At 42.4% G+C, this 22,240-nt stretch overlaps 2 protein-coding genes across 5 annotated transcripts; one reads left to right on the top strand and one right to left on the bottom strand.

Moving 5' to 3' along the window:
• The first annotated feature begins 3,112 nt into the window (after window positions 1-3,112).
• On the top strand, window positions 3,113-10,067 carry LOC119893673 (ankyrin repeat and SOCS box protein 13-like). 4 transcript variants are annotated; one of them, XR_005442834.1, is made up of 9 exons: window positions 3,113-3,690; window positions 4,463-4,662; window positions 4,780-4,930; window positions 5,530-5,664; window positions 6,223-6,414; window positions 6,838-7,451; window positions 7,739-7,791; window positions 7,874-8,157; window positions 9,625-10,067. XR_005442834.1 is itself a non-coding variant. In XM_038705982.1 (6 exons), exons 1-6 carry the CDS (start codon window positions 3,648-3,650, stop codon window positions 7,005-7,007), a joined length of 891 nt encoding a protein of 296 aa, XP_038561910.1. In that variant the 5' UTR covers window positions 3,113-3,647; the 3' UTR covers window positions 7,008-7,638. The 4 variants fall into 4 exon arrangements, 1 of the variants encoding a protein (XP_038561910.1); XR_005442833.1 differs by having other exon boundaries at window positions 9,622-10,067; XR_005442835.1 differs by lacking the exon at window positions 7,739-7,791 and having other exon boundaries at window positions 9,622-10,067.
• Window positions 10,068-10,762: 695 nt separating this feature from the next.
• LOC119893672 (neuroepithelial cell-transforming gene 1 protein-like) lies at window positions 10,763-21,917 on the bottom strand. Its single transcript, XM_038705981.1, has 12 exons — window positions 21,631-21,917; window positions 19,323-19,389; window positions 19,117-19,176; window positions 18,458-18,565; window positions 18,204-18,371; window positions 18,042-18,104; window positions 17,840-17,936; window positions 17,645-17,721; window positions 17,286-17,543; window positions 16,963-17,133; window positions 16,658-16,844; window positions 10,763-11,782 (listed from the first exon to the last, which is right to left on the bottom strand). Exons 1-12 carry the CDS (start codon window positions 21,774-21,776, stop codon window positions 11,454-11,456), a joined length of 1,731 nt encoding a protein of 576 aa, XP_038561909.1. The 5' UTR covers window positions 21,777-21,917; the 3' UTR covers window positions 10,763-11,453.
• Window positions 21,918-22,240: the final 323 nt, after the last annotated feature.

Genomic DNA, 22,240 nt, shown 5'->3' with positions numbered 1-22,240 from the left:
AGTGAGCTACTTGTACAGTTTTGCCAACACCCGCATCGAGGCAGCATCAAATATAAAGGACCAAGTTTAATTTTTGCTGGTATTATAATTTAAGGTGAAGTATTTGAACTGAATAAACCATTTCGGATGGAGGTTTACACTACAGCTTCATTAAATGTCCCGTGTGTAACATTTACGATGATCTATTGGCAGAATATGTCAGAAATGGAATATAAAATTCATTAGTTCATTCAGTTTTCATTAGTGTAGCCTATAATCCCCTGAATATGAGAATTGTGTTTTCGTGACCTTAGAATGAGCCCTTCATTTGGCTGCGTTCCATTTGACATAGGAAGTTGGAATTTCCAAGTTCCAAGTCAGAAATTTCAACTGGAACGCCCCCTTAAGTTGGATTTCTGACTAGGAAAGTCGGGACACCTCACCAACCCCAACCTCAAAATCAGAGATGGCTGATCCCTGACTCAAAATTTGTGAAAACTGTAGTATTATACTGTTTATTGCACATCTGTCTGTGTACTGGAAAGCCATTAACTCGGGTGTGACATTACTCCCAGCTCTGACCACCAACTTCCGAGGTAAATGAAACACACCCGAGGGTCTACAGAGGGTCCTCTTCTACAGTAGCCAAGAACGGACAAACCAAACACCGTCTCTAGAAAGGGCATGTAGTGTTTTTCGCAAGTTTCACAGCCACCGTATTGTTCTTCTACACGCTTGGAAGGGAAGGGTGAGGAGAGGCATATTCAGTTGGTTGCAATCTGCAACCTCACCCCTTGATGCTACTACATCTTACTCATTGGAATGAGTACTGGAGTATTTTTGATGCTGACCTTGAATCGGTGTGTAACATGAAATGGTTACCAGTAGCGTCGAACCAGCTGAGAATCGATTAGCCGCCAATTATCCTTTATAACTTTAAGCCACTTCTGCTTCCTGATTTTAGTCATGTGGTCCCATACATTGCTTGTATGGTTGAGTCTCTTACCCCCAGAACTTGCAGTCTGCGGTTTTTGGCAACACAGATTTTTGCAATAATGTGGCCCCCAAAGAGTCACAGTGGGGAAAAAACATTTACGAACTACTTTTGAATTTGCTTGCAATATTTTTCATTCCCCTTAAAGCAACATTATGTAGTAATTCTATCTTAAAATAAAAGCTTCAAAATCATTCCGGAGTACCTAGTTTTGCACTATGTAACACTGGAATCCGTGTCATAAAACTGCAAGAATAGCGTAATGCTTTACAGCAAGCTAGCTCACTATTCTCAGTATGGATATCATGGCAGAGGCTGTGAAGAGACCAAAGAAGCTCTTGTTGGATGAAGCAAGGAAGAGAAAAAAGAGAGAGTGACTGAGCAGGAGACCGGGCAAAAGGTAAATAGCGGACTGACTTTTACTCATTGGCCTGAGTTAAAAGAGCTGCAAGGTGTACTAGTAAGTAATATTAGCTGGTTTGCAATGTCTGGTGTTGGTGCACTTGCTTGACGGTTGTCTGTGTTATAAAAATTGTGACTGGCTAGTTTTTGATCATAAGTAATGTAATCATAACAAATGCATATGTACATTTATCCATTTTTACGACAGCAGTGTATAAGTGCATTGTAAACTGGGGGGTGCCAATTCACACAAAAACCAATTGTTGCATAATGACGCTTTAATCCATTGGAACAGTCCGGTGTGTTGGTCCAGTCCATCTATGACAGGTCAAATAAAAAATAAAAATAAAACTGGTTCCTCCCGCCAGACTGATCCTGCTGCCAGACCAGAACTTACAAATCCAAATTGATTTGCACGCTGGGTTAGGGTTTAGACTCTAGACAACTACAACAAATTCTGACTGGAATGTACTCAGTTTTTGAACTCTATGCTTTATTGGTTGCTAGGTAGGCAATGTAACACAAACAAATGTAGGCAGCATGTATCAACCCAAGCTCTATGTTTTAGCAAGGGGAACTCCAGGAGTGTCTGGGTCATCTGAGGAAATAACATATTTAGCTGCAGCTAAATATGTCATCATAACAAATGCATGTGTACAGTTATCCTTACTTACGACAACACTGAATTACACTCTGAAACAGTAAGAGCCCCAAATCACACCAAATCTTACATAATGTTGCTTAAACTTCACAGGAAAATGTTGGCCGATTGTCTCAGTCGCTGAATAATACAGAGCCCCCTCACAGTAAATGTTGTGTCGCCTCTGATTCGATTCCAGTCCAGCTAAAATACACTGCCAGTTTAGGGATAACACTCTGCATTTACTACACAAAGGAGAGAGAATGTGACACTGTATGTTATGCATTTATAGCTCATTACTCCACTGAAAAGGCTGAGCTCCGACAGTATACACACCTACAGGCTGCGAGCACAGCTCCAGCTTCTCTGCCTGGCTTTGGTGGGTGAACTTGTGGCTGTGGATTTGATTATTGCTCAGACTTCAGTAGCATTTGTGGTCGAATCTATGATGCTCTAGATATGGCTACAATAGCTGTATTGTGGCTACTCTTTACTGCTCCTATTACTATTAGCCAAGAAAGCTTCTTTAAGCCACACAGAATTTGAACTTATCAATCAGATATGACAGATGTGTTATACAGGAATGCCACAACACAACGCTCAGACAGCACAACCATGTCAATTCACTGCACACACACAACCTCTGCATATAGCTAGTGTTACACCCATTATAAACAAATAAACTGTGTTACATCCATAATCATAAAAACCAAAGCAAAGCGGTGGCTACATCCAAAATCACAATGACGCATGTATTGTGAGGTAATGCAAATATTGCAAGTGAATGGAAAAATGTATCAAAAGGAATTCCCACCATGACCTTCCAAGGGTTAAGTATATGCCTAAATTAGCCTAATGCTTTCATTCACTGCAAACTCTTTCTCAGCTAAATTTAATCATGTTCGCATCAATGTTTAAAAATTACACTTCCTCAACATAAAATGAATGCAGACCCTGCTGTTGAAACGCAAATGATAGAGCCACAGAAAATTCAAATCCATAAAAGACACAACACCACAGATGATGGATTGGCTAGAGTAATGCTAGTTAAAGGTAGCCATGTTAGCTTTTAAAAACACAAAACAAAACAAAAAAATGTTCCTACCTGTGCACTTGGAAAAGTCATTGTCTGTGCAGTTTTGTATCATGTTAAATTAGTTAAACGTTTTCTTTAATAATTAACATGTTAGGTATCAAAAAGTCGTAATATTAATAAATTTAATCGCTAACTTAACGTTAGCTAAAATGAAGTAAGCTAGCTAGTAAATAAATTCGTTTTATTTCTTTTTCATATTTAAATAACACTCTCAATACACTTGTATTATTTGTTTTTCACTATTTGTTAGTGTCCTATTTTTTTTAACCAGTAAAATATTTAGCTTGAATGTAGGAAAACTTTAGGGGTCTCCCTCTTTCGTAGGCCAGTCGCCTACAAATCCCAGAATTCCCAGCCAATGTTTATTTGGACTGAGCGTCATTCTCAATGAGCGCTTGGCGTTTCGTGAGTCCATCGTGTTTTGAAATACGGCAGCCCTCTCGGTCTTTATTCCTTTGCTTCAAAATGAATCACATGTTCGGCTGAATCTTCGTGGTGTAAGTTAACGTTACGCAGAAGAAAACGGTTAACATGAAATGGAGATCACTCGGGCCAGACCGTCATTGTATGGAGAAATCGGTAAGTAGCTTAACGTTAACTTTACTATTGGTGACCAGCAGTAACCCAAGACTGCCTTTTAAAACTGAGTTAGCTAAGCGACTCATTGGTTGGGTTTGGAAGCTACAATGACTGGCTTTCACCTTCATTTCACGGTGAATACCTTTCACTGTCTTGTCAGACCTAACCTTATAGCTTAGCTATCCATAGATGGAATGCTCTCATAAAGTGTCTGACTTTAGTTTGAGAGCATGACAGCAAGCTGTAAGCTCGTTAGTGACGCCAGCAGGCACTGAAGTGCACATTGAGCAACTGCATCGGTCCTTCAGTGAAATGTTTGGTGCCCTGTAACAGCAAATGTGACCTGTCTTCAGATATATATGATGAAACATCGACTGCATGAATGCAGAGCTCAGTTGACACAATAACTTACACCTTACAATATAATAAAATCCAATATACTAGTATTATGGTTTCGATCGTACTATACATGAGTGATTTTATTGTGCCCCTTTCTGTGCTAGTTAATGTAGACGATCATGATCACCATTGTCTGAGAGTTTGTAGCAAAGCTTGTAAGACATGTAAAGCTTACAAACTTAAAGGTGAAGTACATTCATTACAGGATCAAGACCTAAATATATACACTTTTTGAGGAATTGTAACCTCATACAATATTTAAGCTCGTTTGTATGGTTGCAATGACAAAATAAACTCAACCAAAACAAAGTCAACACCCAGAAAATTTAACCATCCTGAATAGCCAGTCTTGTTTGGCTTCACATATTCGCAGCTCATGGTCTTGGATTCTGGACGGACCGCTCAGCAGTGCATGAGGCCGCTGCACAGGGCAGGGCCCTCCAGCTGAAGCAGCTGATCGAAGGAGGTGCAGCAGTTAATATCGTGGCAGTCGACTCCATCACCCCCTTGCATGAGGCGTGCATACAGGGACAGACCCAATGCGTCAGACTGTTGCTAGATGCTGGTGCACAGGTGAGATTGTGTCAGTGATGTGCAACAACAGACTTGCTTCCCAGAAGACTTGAGCCAAGTTGATTGCTTTCTTCATCAGTGCATGATTGACTGACAGTGTGGCTTTGTGCCTTCCAGGTGGATGCTCGTAACATCGATGGCAGCACTCCGTTGTGTGATGCCTGTGCCGCTGGTAGCCTGGAATGTGTGAAGCTGCTGCTGGAGTATGGAGCAACAGTTAATCCTCCACTGTTTACCTTCTCACCTCTTCATGAGGCTTGCATGGGAGGTATGTCGTGTTACATACATCGCACAGGAATGTGTTTTGAGCCATGTATCTGTCCGTCAAGATGTCTTCACTTCATCAGCCTTGCATTGCCAAACAAAATGCCTTGCAGCATTTGTACTGCGTTAATGCTAGAGTAGTTATCTAGTTAACTTTCTGGGAAAAAGTTAGTAAATGAATCATCTAGGCAGGCCTTAAGTACACTAAGGTCATCAGTGTTCTTATTAAATAATGCTGGAGGACTATGCTTATTAAGGCACTGGAATGCACCCCGGTGATTTCAGTATTGATTTGAAAACAGAAATAAGCAAGACTAAGGAGAAAACTTTAATGTGAAACTCCAGCCAAAATGTATTCAAGCTGACAATAGCTTCAGTAATCCTTCAGGGATGAAACTACAAACATTTTGCAGTCTTTTAATAGCCCACAGGAACTGAGTGTTGGATACTCAAAGACAGAGTTTGGGGTGTAGCATCTCTATTTCAAATGTGACTCCCTGCCTCATGGGAGTTTTCCCTTCAGCCTTGTTTGGAAAGACACTCAGCTGCAGAGCATTTCTTTTTGTTCTAAGTAGACATAACTTTCCCTGTCTCTCACAATAGGTAATTCAGATTGTGTTCAGCTCATGATTGATCAAGGAGCTTTCATGGAGGCCCATGACTGCCACTATGGGACGCCGCTTCATGTAGCCTGTGCGAGGCAACATTATGACTGCGCCAAAGTTCTCCTCAATGCAGGTAAGTTCATTTTTGTGTTTTGCACACACCAGCGGGGTAAAGCTAAAATATTATAGAAACCTAGATAATTTGCCATTACAATGTGATATTTTGGTTGTGACTATCTGTGATTCACAGAGGAAGGTGTACCTCTGCTTTTACTTTACCCATGACCTGAAAAACACTGTAACTATTACCTATCAAACAATTAACGCTTAGAGGAACCAGCGTTCCATCACATTGACTTATCTCACAGCTTTTCTGCAAACTATGAAAGTAGCTTTGTGCCTACTGTAGCTTTCAGTTGATTTGAAAAGTGAAACCCTTCAGTGTGCCAGTGCGATTTCATGTCACTATTAAACACGCTGAGAGCCCAATAGTTTAGATCAATTGGTTAAGCATTGCTTGCCACAGGGATCCACTCATCCCTCATGAGGTAGATTTCATTTTAGAACCAACTTGCTTGTTTTTATAAAGTGATTATTACTGTAGTTATAATTAGTGTATAAATACAAATGCTACAGACAAGAGAAGTACTTCTCTCTCTCTTATACAGTTTTTTGTCTTTCTTTCTCAAAGGGGCAAATGTGAATGCTGCCAAGCTACATGAAACGGCCCTTCATCATGCAGCCAAAACAAAGAACACTGACTTGATTGATCTACTTGTCTTGTTTGGGGGGAACGTGTACGCCCGGGATAACCTGAACAAAAAACCAATCCACTACACCAGCGTCGATTCTCCCTCTTATCTCTGCCTTGAGTTCTATGAGAGTAAGTTCTGTTTATTTAAGTATACATCATGTCACTGTCAGTATATATTATTTACTAGGATTCTCTTGTATTTCAAGTCCTGTTTTGTTGTCTATGAAGATTCTCAGTCATCCAGGTCATAGTTATCCAACGAAGGTTAAAATGAAGGGCAACTGGACTTGGTTGAAGCTGTTTTGTTGTATCTCCTGGAAAAACTCACGTAATTTCATGGCTCTCAAACTTTATTATATAATCGCCATTATTCAGCTAACTTATCATAAGCTGTTGGGGAAAACAATGTCAGGGCAGGACTGCGTTCCACTTATAAATATAAATACACTTGCAAAGTTGGAAAAAAAACTCCTGTGTTTTGAAACCTACATGTAGCAGGCATGGATATGATGAGAGATAAAATGGCCCCTCTGTTGTTTTCTTTTCCTTTAGAAAACCCCCTCAGTCTACAGCAGATCAGCAGAGTGGCTGTGAGAGTGACTCTTGGCACCAGAGCACGTGAAGTTTCCAAGCTGAACTTGCCCAATCGCATCATAAGTTTTCTTTCTTACTTGCCACCTCCAGTTATTGACATTGAATCACCTATGGAAAACAGCGTTTAGAAAGTTAAATCTAGACCAGTTATGTCTGCTGGCTCGATGGTTCTCTCTCTGGGAAGTCAAGTTGGCAGAAATGCAATGTCGTAACACAGCCAGACTAGTCAGGTGCAGAGAAATGTCTTAACTTTAAATAAGCAGACTGTTCACCCAAGCAAATTAAAAAGTGCTTTATTTTCTTATTAACTTAAACCTGCATGAACAGATTTTTTGACCATTTTGGAACAGAAAGACAGCCTTTGTGTATATACCATCAGCTTGTCAATGTTATGGCTAAGCTGTAAGCTAACAACTGTCTACTGATACGGCCAGCAGAAACGGGAACATCTCACCAAATGAGATGCAACCTCCCGGGGCTGAAAAAAGAAGCCAACACGGAAGTGCCAAAAGCTTCTTGAATGGCCACTTGATGCTGGCTCCAAAAGCAAGTCAATCCCCATAATATGAAATGTAAGTGTGATTTCATCATAGATCCCGTAACACCTTATTGAACCTGGAGGGAACATGTAGTTCATCACTGTATGTATTTGTATAAACACTGTAACTATTTATTTTTAATGTAACTTTGTAAATACAGATGGTGTGTTCTACTTCTTTATAAATTGTGTAAATATAGACCCCTACTGGAAAACAATTATTCAGTGTTGCCTCTTCTATTGTAATTGAACTTCAAGCATCAAAATTGGTCTTTTTTTTTGTTGTTGTTGTAATGTTGGTTTCTAAAACGGTCCTTTCAGAAAAATATTCCCTCAAAGAGCCATACTTGTCAAAGGTGCATTATAATTATGAGGTAATTTAGTCCAGACTTTTCGAACCAATTTGCATTGCTAAAATGACTACCTGTATTGATGTAATGTTGTCTAAACTTGCAGACTTTCGCTGTGCTGGAAAACAAAAGTCAGTCGAGATACAAGAGCCTGCAAATTCATTTACATAATGCATGGAAATCAATGGAAACTGCACTGGAAAATTAGGACAACACATCCAAAAACTGCATGATATACATTTGAAATTATAAGAAAAAAAAAGTATGGAGGAGGCCCTTGGGTAAGAGCTGGTTAATGTGGCTCGGGAAAGGGAGGTTTAGGGTCCCCTGCTGGAGCTGCTGCCCCCGCGACCAACCCCGGATAAGCGGTTGAAGATGGATGGATGTATAGTAAGTATACATGATTTGTACTTGTATGCATCCATGTGGATGGCCACAGGGATCTGAGGAATTCATCTTTCTTGAGAATAAACTTTAACAAACATGCAGGGCTCAATAGGGCTCAAATGAATATTTGTCCAAATTAACGCAAAAATGAAGGGCAGGAAAAAATGCAACAATTACGTTGCGAGTTTAAACATGGGTTACACTGTATAGAAATCAGCCCCTCAGAATTTCAAATAGTGGGGAGCTGATTTGTAAATTTTTGAGACAGTTTATAAACTCAGGGACATCACTGGTATCATTTATCCAAGTCCACTTCTGTAATGTTCTTAGGGAGAATTAGGCGGGAAACATTACAGTAAGTGAAGATTTCCTGCACAGGACTAGGTGAAAAGGGACCTTTCCAAAACCTTTTGGTCTATCGAAATTGGTGAATTTGCAGTAGTAAATCTGTAAATGGCTGGACAACAGTACTTTGCCTTACAAAGGGGATCTGTTCAGTTAGGCATACACTGGCTGCTGAGAATGGGCAGACAAAGATTAGTTGGAACAGACTGACATCCCCACTGTCCTTGTCAAGTTTGTCACAGAAATGACATCCAGTGCAGATATATCAGGGTGGTCGGTTAGAGAGGAACCTAGTGAAGATTAGATGATAGCAAGTTGCAGCCACATCCTGAAATGAAAATGAGAGGCACCAAAGAGCACATAATAAACGCATTCATTTGCTCTGTGACATCAAAAGTGTACGACAATCAACAGTTTTTTCACAATTTACCAAATGTGATAACATTCGTAATTTGAAAATATAAGCTGCTGTTCAATATTTTGTGCATACATCTTAACTCTGCAGCTGCTGACCTGTTGCTAATGTTCTAGTTTAAGTGCTTTTTCTTGTTTAACCCGACTGACTGCATCAACCAGTTACAGCTACTGAAATGACTTCACGCTTTTAATTTGGGATGAATCAAGTAATCTGAAGCCATTTCTTTTGTTTGTTATGCAACAGCAAATACTGCAAACTAATTCGCACATAGAAATTCTCAAGAAATACTCTTGATACCTGCCGTAGCTGACTGGGGAGGGGGGGGGGAGACACAGCATAGTAGTTAACAGATCAGGTTAGCCTAAGAATAGACAGATTTTTAAAGGAGTGTGGTAGGAAATGATGTAATGGAAAAGAAGCCACATAAAGATTTGTGAAATTAGGTCTGGGAGGTTAACTGTTTTCTTGCATAAAGTTCACAAAATGTATCACATCACTTTACAGTTACACCAATATATTTAATACCTAATCCATTTATAGCTATATCCCATAGACTGTATAAAAGCTCTATCCCTTAGTTTTGAAGGTGTTGAAAATTTTAAATATTTTCTCTTCACTGGTTGTAACCCTAACTGCTAAACTGCATGGACACCCAACATTGTCAGCTGTAAATTGCGCATCTAACAGTGTCTTTTTTTTTTCAGCAGAAATGTATTTTTGAGGAAGCAGATTTCAGCAAAGTTGTTGAGGAGCTGCTTGTGTTGGTGGTACACCAAGAGCCAAAAATACTGCAGGTTCAACGGCTGACACTGCGAGAGGCCCCCTGCAGCCATATGGTTAAGTGATCCGGCGTGCAGCTGAGCTTGTGGCAGGACTTTAAAGTGCACAGGTAGCTGTGGACATGTTGGAACTTCATGGCCCTGATCCAGTCCTTGTAACCTAAATCCAAATTCCAGACCCTTGTGCTAGATGAGTCAAACCTTCCTCTTTTTATAAGAGCAGTTCACACAGGAGGAAGTCATCTTCATGGTGTCTCAAGTCTGTCCCGCTCCAGGACAGAATTAATTCTAAAGGTACTTCCTCTTTGTGTGGTTTCATTTTTTGGTTCCTTAAGTGCTTTTGTAACCTAATAAATCTCCAGTCATTTTGTTGTCTGTTTGGATTTTAAACACATTAATGCTATACATTAGCTGTATTTTTGCATAAATAAGTCTGATCAAGTCGAATACGATAAAGCCTCCTTTTCTGATCTGGAGTGCTGACGTGTCACTCTGACACACCAGAGTTATAATCATCAATTTCACAGTCAGTACAAACGCCAGACAAATACAAGCAAAATAAGGGATATGGAGCTATATGTAAATCTAGCTTTGCGGGTATGTAAAACAACTGCTGATGCAAATAGTCCCTTCTTTAGAATTCAAATTTCTTTCAGGCCAGAAACCTGCTTTATTGGGGGAGCACATCAAGCCCACTTATACACAAGTCTCACCAAGCAGTCATGAGCATTTGGTAATAGGAAGTACAGTGAGAAAGTACAAAATCAATGTGCTTCTGAACTGGAAAAAAAAAATGTTTTTCACAGAGTTTCAGGACAGTATATCAAATGGTAAAGCTCAAGACCTTTTTAAGTGCTTACTGCCTATACAGTTGTATAATTCTAAACTGAACGTCAATGTTTTCTTCTTCTCAGCTTCTGTTTATCTTAACGTATGTTGCAACACACTGTGGAACAGCTCATAGCTCAACAGCAAAAGGAAGTGACCAAGGGGTCAAAGTACAACACGAGGATGTTAGTGTGTTGTAACATACAGTCTTGCAGTCAGTCAGTAACACTCAGGACTCTTTTAAAAGTACAAAGTAAATGTTTTATTTTTTTAAGTAACAACTTTTCACTGAATACATTTAGATTCATTTGACTTATTTTCCCCCAAGAAAAGTTTTTTCCTTATCATTTCCATGGCTAATGTTCTCACTCATGTTCTGCTCATTATCTTGTCTTTAATCTTAAACATTTTTAGACTCATCTCACACAGCGGCTTCCTGCACAGACAACTGAGACCATCGCAATTTCTCAGCTTCTCGATCCCTTATCTTGGCACAGATAACACTTAGCAACGGACAACTTGCACACACGCTGCCTATAACATAGATGCACTGACATTTTGATTACAGCTAAAGATAGTTTAAATGTGTCCAAACTGGGATAAACAATGAAACTAAATTTCAAGAGCCACAAGTGGTAAAAACGTTGCTTTAACTTAGGTAGACACATAAAACGCTAATTCCACATACATTTAGCTGGTGTAAACATACATTTAAGTCACACATCACTTTTTTTTGTAAACTAATTACACTTTTTTAAAAACTAAACTTTGATGTACATTTGGACGGAAAAGATTGGAAATACTTTTTCAGTGCAGCTACAAAGACAAAGCAAAAGCACAAAAAATAGTGGACGCAGGAAAATTCACAGACAGACTTGTGACCAAACAGGACATGTGCCCTTTGTGAACCTTTGTGTCAGGTTAAATGTCTACACTCCAGTCTGCTTCCTCTTTAGTGAGCCTTGTAACTTCTGGTCCAGTCTGGTTTTGGACAGTGTCTGAGGCCTGAGTTTAGGGCCAGAGACAGGCCGACAGTTCTCGTCTGTCTCATCGCCATAGGTGGCTGAGATGGTGGAGGAGCGACGCTTAGCTCTGACAGCTTCTCCCTGCTGAATGTTAGGCGGAGCCCCCTGTTGTTGGGTCATCGCAGAACGTAGACAGTTGAGCCACTGCTGCTTGTGGTAGACATCGTTGACATGCAGGGTGTGGGACTGGCCATGGGATGGATCTAGAGAGCTTACACGAAAAACGTTCTTAGCTAGAGGGACACAGAAAGAAAAGAAATACAGTCATCAGGCTCTTCAAAGGCAGGAAAGTCTAGGATACAAACATCTAGTGTAATGGCCTTTCAAAAATAGTTTATTTCCCAATGCCTTCAGGATTGTGAACTTTGATCCTGCCAGGGAATCCCTAGCCCAAGCTAGTGAACCCATGTACTACCCTAACTCCCCTCTATATAGTATTTATATTCCTCATTCATCACATTGTTAGAAATCACTTGTCAGAACAGCAAATTTAATTTAAAGCTTTATTTAACATTTTCATATTAACAATGGATCAAGTGACGTATGTATTTGTGAAAGGGGTTTACCGCCTACGGGTTTACAGCGATTAGCTAGTGAAACAGTTGCACATTTAGCTGCCAAAGAGTCCTATTTCCCTCAGGAGTTAGTAGTGACCATGAACAAAGTGAAACAAGAGTGAATATTGGACTTACATTCACAACTAGGGATGAAACGGTATGAAAATTTCATATCACGATTATAGTGACCAAAATTATCACAGTTATCAGTAGTATCACGGTATTGTAAAAATGTGTCAAAAAAGATTAAAATGTACTGTTCTATTTTGTATAGGCTTCGCCCTCTAAGGCTATCGCTATTGGGTTTACCCCTTCCGCACGCCTGCGCGGCACTGAGAATTTTAGTCTACGCCCACCCACAGCGTGGGCCTCTCCTACGTCCGCACCTTGTATATATACACACACACACACACACACAACGGCTCCCAATTTTCTTCAGCACTGAGCTCGAAGTCTAAAGAGCATAGAAGACAGAAGAGAAGAGAATGAAAAACAGTAATCTGCCGCAGCGAGAAGAACAATGTCTTCCTACCTGCCGGCTAGAGCGGGGCGAGGCAATGCCACTTCCGTCTGGCTGTGCGAGGTCTGCAAGACGGGCTTCATCCTGCCGGGGGATCTCCATCCCCGATGTGAGGCTTGCCTCGGCCCGGTGCACGCCGGGCGGGCATTCACCTCCGAGTCACGCTGCCCATACTGTGCTCTCCTCTCCTCCGAGGAGCGTCAACGCCGGGCGGATAACTTTGCCGTCCTTGACGAGGAAGTGTGGCAGCCCACACACTTGCTGGACGAAGTGATGGGGATGCTGTTGCCGGAGGAGCAGGAGTCGGACGACTCCGCCCTCTCCCTCACGGGTCCCCCAGTCACTCCCCTCTCCCCCCGTTCCAACCTTCAGAGAACATCGACCAGGAATCTGGCCTTCATGAGGGCGATCCCAGCCTCGAGGGGGCTCCCGCCGGCTATTTTTCAATCCTGCAGTCCACCGCCACCTCTCTGCCATCCATTGGCGGCCTCGTCAGAGAGCCCCCCGCCATCATACCTGCTTGTTCCCCCGGCCCAGGAGTTCGCCCCACCGGATGAAATGGCCGGTGTTCTCGCCCTTAGCCAGGCCGCTAAGCGAGATCTGGTCTGGCCGCGCTTTCCCCGATTAAGCAGTCATTTCAGGGTGCCCAGTACCAATACAACCACCTGTCCTTTGGTTACTCCCTGGCCACGCGCACCTTTTCCAAGTATGTCGAGACGGCCCTGGAGCCACTGCAGCGGTCTGGCATCAGGGTCCTTTTTTACCTGGACGACCTGCTGCTGCTGGCGCCGTCCCGGGACGAAGCAGTGGTGCAGACAGTCCAGCTAGTCGCTCACCTGTCTTACCTGGGCTTCGTGGTGAACTGGGAGAAGAGTGCTCCTCTTCCCTCCCACAGACTCACCTACCTTGGCGTGGTACTGGACTCCTCCCTCCTGAGGGCTCTCTCAGGAGAGGGTGGACGCTCTGATGGAGCTGCTCCGCCATGTTGTTCCGCGAGCGACAGTGGCAGCCGGTCATTAGGCTCTTGGGCCTCATGTCGGCGGCTGACGTGGTGGTTCCCCTGGGCCTTCTCCACATGAGGAGGCTACAGCGGTGGTTCATCCGCCTGCCTGTCGACCCGGTGAGACAGAGACGGCGCTGCGTCTCCGTTCCCCGGTCGGTGACTCCGGATCTGGCCTACTGGCGGGACCCCCTCTATCTTTCGGTCCCCCTGGGCAGGGTCACATCCCACATCTCGGCGCGCACTCACCTGCTCTCTATCAGAGCCGAGTACATCCCTGGCGTGTTGAACAGAGGGGCGGATATCATGTCGAGGGGAGCCCCTCGTCCGGACGAGTGGCGTCTCCATCCCGATCTGGTGGCTCAGATTTGGCTCCGGTTCGGCAGAGCAGAGGTGGATCTGTTTGCCAACAAAGAGAATGCTCAGTGCGCCCTTTGGTTTTCACTGAGCCCGCGGGATGTTCCCCCGCTGGGAACAGACGCCTTCGCTCACCCCCTTTGGCCCCCCGGGCTGCTGTATGCCTGATCCCGCGCCTTCTGGAACGCCTGCAATTTTCATCTCTGGTGGTGATTCTGGTGGCCCCGGAGCGCACCAGCGCGTCTTGGTTTGGGAGTCTTGGTTTGGGAGCGATCAGGAGCTACCCGCTCCTGATTGCCGCCTGTAGGGCTTAGGTCTCTCCCGTGAGGTGGTTCACACCATCCAGGAGTCGAGAGCTGCCTCCACTCAGTCCTCTTACTCCTCTCAGTGGTCGGCTTTCCAACGTTGGTGTCTGGACCAGGGGACGGACCCGGTCTCCTGCCCGCTGCCAGCGGTGCTTTCGTTCCTTCAGCTGCTCATGAACAGGGGGCTGGCGTTCAGTACGATTAAAACCTACACTGCCGCCGTGAGGGCTTCGGGGACAGGACTGTGTTCTCCCACCCCCTCGTGAAGCGCTTCCTTAGGGGGGTGCGAAGGCGCCGGGAGGTGACGCGGCCTTCTGCCCCACAGTGGGATTTGCCGCTAGTTTTACGTGCGCTAACCCAAGCCAAGGTGGGTGGGTGGGTGGGGGGGGCGCTGCTTACATGGCCCTGCCTTGGGCGCAGCTGATGTGGTTGCTGTCGTGACCCCGTCTGCATCTGTACAGCTGCGGGGCACCCCGCTCGGTTTCCCGTCTTACGCATGGGTTGGCCCTCAGCCTCCCATGCCGCGGCATCGGTGCTCACACGCACGCCGACACCACTGCCACGGTCAGCGGGTGACTGGGTGGTTCATTATGGCTCTGAGCAGGTGGGTTGTGCTTGGTGGTACCGTATGGGCCAGTGAGGCGTTGACTCATCCTGCTTCGCCTCTAACCCAATAGCGATAGCCTTAGAGGGCGAGGCCTATACGAAATAGAACTGGGGTTACGTACTGTAACCCAGATTCTATGAGTATAGGTGCAGCCCTCTAAGTTGTGGGCCTCACTGGACCTTAGTTCTCAGTGCTGAAGAAAAGGCACTTGGGAGCCGAAGGCTGGGTCTCACCGTTGTATATATACAAGGTGCGGATGTAGGAGAGACCCACGCTGTGGGTGGGCGTAGACTAAAATTTTCAGTGCCGCGCAGGCGTGCGGAAGGGGTAAATCCAATAGTAATAGCCTTAGAGGGCTGCGCCTGTACTCATAGAATCCAGGCTACAGTACGTAACCCCCGATACACACACTGAAACCATTTTAAGTTTTATATTGAAAACTACAAATACAATTGACATTATGTTTGCATAAAAAATAAAACAACATCAAATACCCTTTGTAAACATATGAAAATCAGCTAAGTGTGCATTATATATATGGTAATACAATGACCCTGTGCAAAATTACATGAAAACAAATAAGTCTTTAGAAGACAGTGATAGTTACTGCAATGAGCCCAAAAACTGACAACTGATAAATACAGAGGAGTCTGTAGCGTTTCTAGATATGCTGGTTGGCTGACTGAACTGCGTAACGTGTTATCATGTGCAGTGGACGAATAGACTCTGCCTACACAGGACGCACACAGAAACAGAACAACGTGTAGCGTTTTTACAAGAGCAGCAACACTGATAGCTTCAGTTTACGCGCTGTTATCAAGTCAGAGAGACAAACCAAAGCTAAAAGTGAACTCACCCTGCGTTCACTATAAGGTTCAATGAAGTTTCCCTCAGCGCTCTCATAGTGTTGTCAATGACCCAAACACACGTTGCATTCTGCGCATGCGCACCTGCTTCTGGGAGAAGTTGGACAGTGTTTGTGTTTGCCGTGAGATTATAACCGCGCGGTTAACCGTACCCAGTTATCATGGTAATTAAAATGTGTATGGTAATAATAACTGGAGGGAATTTTACCATGGTTTACTGTTAAACCGGTAATCGTTTCATCCCTATTCACAACATGATCAGGAACATGACTCAAAATGAATGATAGTGTTGCTATGTATCTGTTTGATGTGTAAATAAATTAGCAACTGTTAGCTAACACATCTGCCTTATCAAACGTATAAAAAGATCATTATACTGTAAATCGATATAAGTTTTCACAAGGAAGGCCTGCAGTGTCTTTAGACCTGTGCAACAGCAAATCTAATGTTGCAACATAGGACTAGATCCAAGTCAAGTTTAGTCCTGCACCATCCCTCCCACTTACAGCTCAGGCCATGCAGAGAGCAAAGAGGTGTCAAACACTGAAAATCCAAAGAGTCTGTAGGATCCTCTACTACCACAATAAGCCGTCAACTTATGACTGTTTTCATTACTGATTAATCTGTGAATTATTAATAATATCATTAATATTTCAAATTGCTTGGTCTGACCAACAGTCCAAAACCCCCCCAAAAATGTTTTTTCCAGTTATATAAAAGAGAGGCAAACAGCAACTCTTCACATCTGAGAAGCTGAATTCAGCATGTTAGTCATCTCTGTCGGATAAACGAAACAATCAAACACTTAAAAATATCAGTTAATAGGTGACATAAACCTTTACAGAAAATGTCTCAGCACAACTGAGTAACTGCAGAGGCTCTGCAGCTCAACCGACCTTTCTCTCCATTGGTAAAAGCCCCTCTGAAGGACCCCCCCATGCGAATCTCTCCATCCTGCAGGTCCTCTAGAGCCAAGTCACGGACTGGAATAGGCTGTCGATACACCTGGAAGCAGCTCCTGTCGTTCCGGGTCACCGGTCGGGTCAGAACCAAGAGCTCAGAGAAGAGGAACACATGCAGCCTCTGTGAAGTAACACATTAACAGAGAATGAAACTTATTTGTATATGCGACAAACAACATATGGATCATAACATCACTGCATGTGGATAGTAATAATAAGCAGAGTATCATAATTCTCACCGAGCCACTCTTGTTCCGCAGCTCTCCATGACAAAGTAGGATCTTGCAGTTGTCTATGAGAGGGTCCCGCTGCTTATCATCCAGATATTCCAGTTTGTCTATATAGTACTGGCACTCACACTCCCCGTTTCTCATGTTGATATCAGACAGAATCTCCTGGATTATAGTAATCTGGATAGTTAAAGAGACATGTCAGTTGTGCAACTTGGCAAAAGACACAAGACCAAATAATAAGTGCCATGTTATAGCCATGTTGTTTATCAGCTAAATATAAGCTACAACACTGTATGTGACTGCAAAGGTAGGTACGGTGGATAACATACAGCTCTCTCCAGACTGGGTACGTCTGGGTGATCAGGAGGAGTGTGTCTGAGGATCTCTCGCAGCAGCAGTGGGTATTTCACCAGGCGTGAACGTGGGATGTCTAAGAAGCTCCAGAGGTCCAGCTTCCTGCTGAAGGGGGACTCCAAGCAGCGCTGCAGGAAATCCTGGACCGGCCAGTCCTGCTTTTTCTGGTCCAGCAGTGCTTTGGCTGCAAGCTGGTTGCTGCAGTAGACTTTGTAAGCATTCAGGCCAGGCAGCTAACAAAAAAAAGTAGCAATTGCAATCTTTTTATATGCTGAAATTGATCATATTTGAAGATAATGGGTGTACAGTAAACATAGTGTGCTACCATACATACCCAGTCTATAACTATCTGTCCAATCTGATTGATTGTTCCATCGGGGCCAGTTCCCTCAGTCAGTTTCATCAATAAGTCTGCAGATTAAAAAAAGCATACACACATGATCAGAAACACTTGTAAGCACATAAAGAGACACCAACAAGTCTAACTATACTAGCAGCTTAAGTCCAAGTAAGATTGGTGGTAACTTGCCCTCATGTAAGGGGATGTATGCATCGAGGTCCCCAAATATTTGAGCTAGTTCCTTCTCTGTCATGATGGAGAGCTTTAGCATTGGATCATGGTATACCTAAATGTGAGAAAAGCAGCATCGTAAGCACAAAAACAAAAAGTTTACAAAAGGGAGCATAAGTGTTTTATTTCTTTGTATAAGTTTAAATAAAAATGTTCTAACCTTCCGCGCAAGTTGGAGATCTTCGATGAGATCCTGCTCTCCCCTGTAAAGCTCATGAATTGCCTGGAGAAGAAACACAACAGAAATCAAGTTACTTTCTCTGCTCTCCGTACTTTTAAGATGGCCGCGCTCTTAAGACTTTAAAAACACTGAACTACAAACCTCTTGTCTCTTGATCTCTTTGGTGGAGAATGTGCTCTTCTGATGGACGTCCAGTGTCTCAGACCACAGAGTGCTGTTTCTGCGTTTAGTGGGAGTGGGACCTGCTGTCTTGATGCTGGCTTTGAGGGACATCCCTGGTGACTTGGCATCACCACGTAATGATATTGACTAGGGGGATGGAAAAGATTTTACAGCCAAACACAAATTCTACTTATTCAATATAGAGTTGAGTGTCAGAAGAGTATAGCATTTACCTGGATGGTCTGGCCAAAGCGCCTCACTGCTCCATTCTTTGAAGGAGACATCAAGTTGACCAGGGATGTAACTTTGGCCAGGGGTCGCACACGCTTGTTACTGGGTTCCTGGGAATCACGAAAATAAAACATCTTCAGTTTCACTTGATAGTAGTGAGGTGAAAACTGGCTCTTAATTACACACTGTGAATAAAACTGTTACCAACTCATTGCACCTAATAAAAATGCTGCAGAAATAAGATATTTACTATTTCTGTCGCATCTAGGTTTTCCTTTAATGCTTACAATATAATATTTGAGATTTCAAAAGGGAACCTTTTCACATGCCCAGATCCCTTAGTTAATGTTGGGGGAGCATAAATTCCTCCGGGGGGGTTATTAATAGTTGTGAACCTTGAAATATTGTTGGCATTTAAATGTTAGGATCAGGTTTCAGTAGAGATTTCCCTCTCTGGCTGACCTAACCCCCATGCAGTGGATAATTAATATCATTTCCTCAGACAGACACTTGTGCCATTGTAAGGGATAGCGGGATTATCCTGAGCTCATAACAAACGAGAGCATCATGGCTATCTGCGGCGACTACCTGAGTCATGCAGACGGATTAAAGTTCGGTGGGTGCACCCAACAGACAGACAGGAAACTGTCCTGACTCTCACCTTGAGGTGGAAGCTGGACAGACTGACTGTGTCGTCCTCCTTCTCTTTGCGCTTTCTCTTCTGCAGCAACAAAAAAATACACACTGGTTACTTTCACAAGTCTGATTGTGAAGTCTGACATTTGCAGCAACATCTCCAATATAAATGTGTCACAGCCCAAAATACACACATGCAGGGCTCATAACATGATAGTGTTGAAGACTCACTAGACTGAAGTCCCACGGAGTCCCAGGAGTGAGAAAGGTGAAGGAGCTGCCTCTCTGCAGTGGAGGTCTACAGAAAAAGAGACAAACAAGCAATGGTCATGCACAATGAAAACTGAATTGAAAAAAGGCTTTTACTTCATTTTACTCATGTATATTTGTTGACAAAGATTTTATCATATTTGTTATGTTCTACCTCATTTTTGTGAAGTGATCCACTGTTTGGCATCAAGTGTTGACCATAAAGAAGCAAAAATCAGCCTTTAAAGAATAATGATTTTAAACAGAGCCTAATAATTATCGATATTGAAAGATATGAAACTTTTTATAAACATATCGTTTAGCCCTAAGTTCATATTTACTTTACTGCAGAGTATCAAATACTCTGCTGAGGATGTTTCTTTGTTTTCTATTGATAAACATGGACAGAATCCAATTACACTTGCAAACATGGCGTCTGAAACACACCACAAACAACAAGTCAAGGCTGTCAAACTACAGCCTGACAACTACCAACAGGGGAGGTGCAGAGTCCCTCTGGTGGACAAACTATGCATGACAACACTCATAACATGATCGAAGATCCCTCTTTCTGTCTCTTATTGTCATTTATCAGCTGTAACACCAATACTGATATTCCTGCAATTATGTATGGGTCGGGCTCTAATTCAAACATGACTGAACATCACCTGAATTTCAAAGACAACACCTTGGTTTGTTCTGGATTGCTAGCTTATAACTCCTCATAGCTCAAGGAGAAGAAAGGTTTAAAATTCTTTGATTCCAGCTTCTTAAATGTGAAAATACTCCAGTTTCTTTACTCTTCTATGACAGTAAACTGAATATCCCTGGGTTGTGGACAAAACAAGACATGTGAGGATGTCATCTTGGGCTTTGGGAAACACTGATCAACATTTATCACCATTTTCATAGAAACAAACAACTAATTAAGAAAATAATCAAAAGATAACTAAAATAATTGTTAGTTGCAGTCCTAGTTCATATGATGGATGCCTTCTGTATGCCACTTTTGTTATAGTCACTGTTTTGTTTCAAATATGTCAAACACTGTGGATAATAACTGAATAATGTTAATATTTAAAACCATATAAGGAGCTAGACCGCTCTCTGCTGCAGAAAAAGAAAATCAGTTATGGTGACAAAACAATGCAGCTACAGACAGTTACAATGTCTTCTTGTTAGTGACTGACACCCTGAGGCTGCTGTTAAGGCCAAGGTCAGCTGACCACACTGCTAAACAACATATTTCTTGTAATCCTGCCTTAAAGTCATGTTGAAAATGACAGAATTATGAGTGGATAGTGAAAGTTCCAAGAAAGTGATGAAAATAAAAGGTCAAAGTGTAGAGTAATAATTACAAGCTAATAATCACTTGGGTTAAATTGGCACTTTGTAACACAAATATTGAGTATATTTTCTCAGCCCAACCTGCAGACATTAATCTAATCTGCAAGAACAAATATAGGTCCAGTACAGGCTTAACAGCATTGACATGTCTTTCTATCTGCAACTGAGTTTATATTAGACCATGATGAAATACTATTGTGTCGCTATTCAAGCGACTGCTACAAGTGAAATACAGGCAGAGAAATTCTCCAGTCGGCCAGTGTGGGCAGGACAAACAATACAGAATGGGTAAAGATCAAATCGCAGATATTTAACATATGCTGATGTAACGTATTTCTGCATATGACTTACACAAGTGCTGAAATGACTGATCAATTGATCTATTAGACAACTAATAAAAATGCCACTGATTTATTTTAAGTAATTTCGATTTCAAAAATTCTTGTAATAGTAAATGGTATTTCACATTGTGTATTGTATATAAATAATAAAAATAATCAATACTGAAAAAAAATCATTAGTCACAGCTATTGTAGATCATATCTTCACTCTTAGTTTTACTTGACGTTATCACAAGTTTTTATTGATAAATTATGCTACTGACTACATGGTGATTCTCTGCTTCCGTTATACATTTAGTTTCAGTTATACCTTCAGTTTCTGTTACACATTCAGTTTCTTTCATACATTCAGTTTCTCTTACACATTTAGTTACACCAACGCCGTTAAATGTCAAATCGTGGTCACAACATTCGACGTTACGTCTCCCGAGCTGCACCTGAAGGCATCGTTTGCCAGTTACAATACCAGCCCTGCCCGTCACAGTTGACTAACGTTAGCTCGAAATGTGGTAAAGTTGTATTATATTGCAAACAAAGCTTACACATAAATACATACATACTTATATATAATGATATCGCCTATTTTGACATGGTCTACTTACTTCTTGGAGTTATTTCTCCGGAGTGTTTTTGGAGACGGCTCTGCTGCGCTGATGTGACTGGTAATGGACGTCCTCGATGACATCCTGCGAAGTTTACGCTTATTGTTTTCCACCGTCCTTCCACAAACTTCTTCATTTTCTTCCATTTTGGAGGAGGCTTTGTTTTGAAATCAGTTACACCGATACGCAGTTATGACCAAACGAATAAAAGATAAAACCCAGACGTATGAAAACTGGCCCGATGTGTACAAAGAAAGCATAAGATCGATGACAACAGACATACACACACTTCGGCGGAAGTTTGAATATGGCGGATTCTTGGAAATAGACCAATCAGGAGAGGGCTCAGAGCCATGAGGTGGGAGGGGCTTCTGTAAGAGGACCATGAATGTAGCATAATCATGTTATTGACTTTTTGTTTTTGGTTTACCAGCGACGAATAATGGGAAACAGGCCAACCGTAAAACATATCACGATTTATAAATAATAATATAATAATAATAATAATAATCTTTATTTGTAGAGCACTTTTCAAAAACAAGTTACAAAGTGCTTTAACAAGTGTAAAGACAATAATACCCAAGAGACAATAATACAAAAACAATACAAG

Source organism: Micropterus salmoides, unplaced genomic scaffold (assembly GCF_014851395.1).
Source record: "Micropterus salmoides isolate LMB-PRFRI ecotype aquatic unplaced genomic scaffold, ASM1485139v1 Ms_hic_scaffold_8, whole genome shotgun sequence".
Lineage (NCBI taxonomy): Eukaryota > Metazoa > Chordata > Actinopteri > Centrarchiformes > Centrarchidae > Micropterus > Micropterus salmoides.
The sequence above is the reverse complement of the archived record's forward strand: the minus strand, read 5'-3'. Positions and strand labels throughout refer to the sequence as shown.

Coding starts and splice junctions, on each gene's coding strand:
- LOC119893673 (XM_038705982.1), top strand. CDS start 3,648: ATGGAGATCACTCGGGCCAGACCGTCATTGTATGGAGAAATCG. Junction 4,663..4,779: donor TGCTAGATGCTGGTGCACAG/GTGAGATTGTGT, acceptor TGTGCCTTCCAG/GTGGATGCTCGTAACATCGA. Junction 6,415..6,837: donor CTGCCTTGAGTTCTATGAGA/GTAAGTTCTGTT, acceptor CTTTTCCTTTAG/AAAACCCCCTCAGTCTACAG.
- LOC119893672 (XM_038705981.1), bottom strand. CDS start 21,776: ATGGAAGAAAATGAAGAAGTTTGTGGAAGGACGGTGGAAAACAATAAG. Junction 16,845..16,962: donor TGCGGAACAAGAGTGGCTCG/GTGAGAATTATG, acceptor GTTACTTCACAG/AGGCTGCATGTGTTCCTCTT. Junction 11,783..16,657: donor TTTTACCAATGGAGAGAAAG/GTCGGTTGAGCT, acceptor GTGTCCCTCTAG/CTAAGAACGTTTTTCGTGTA.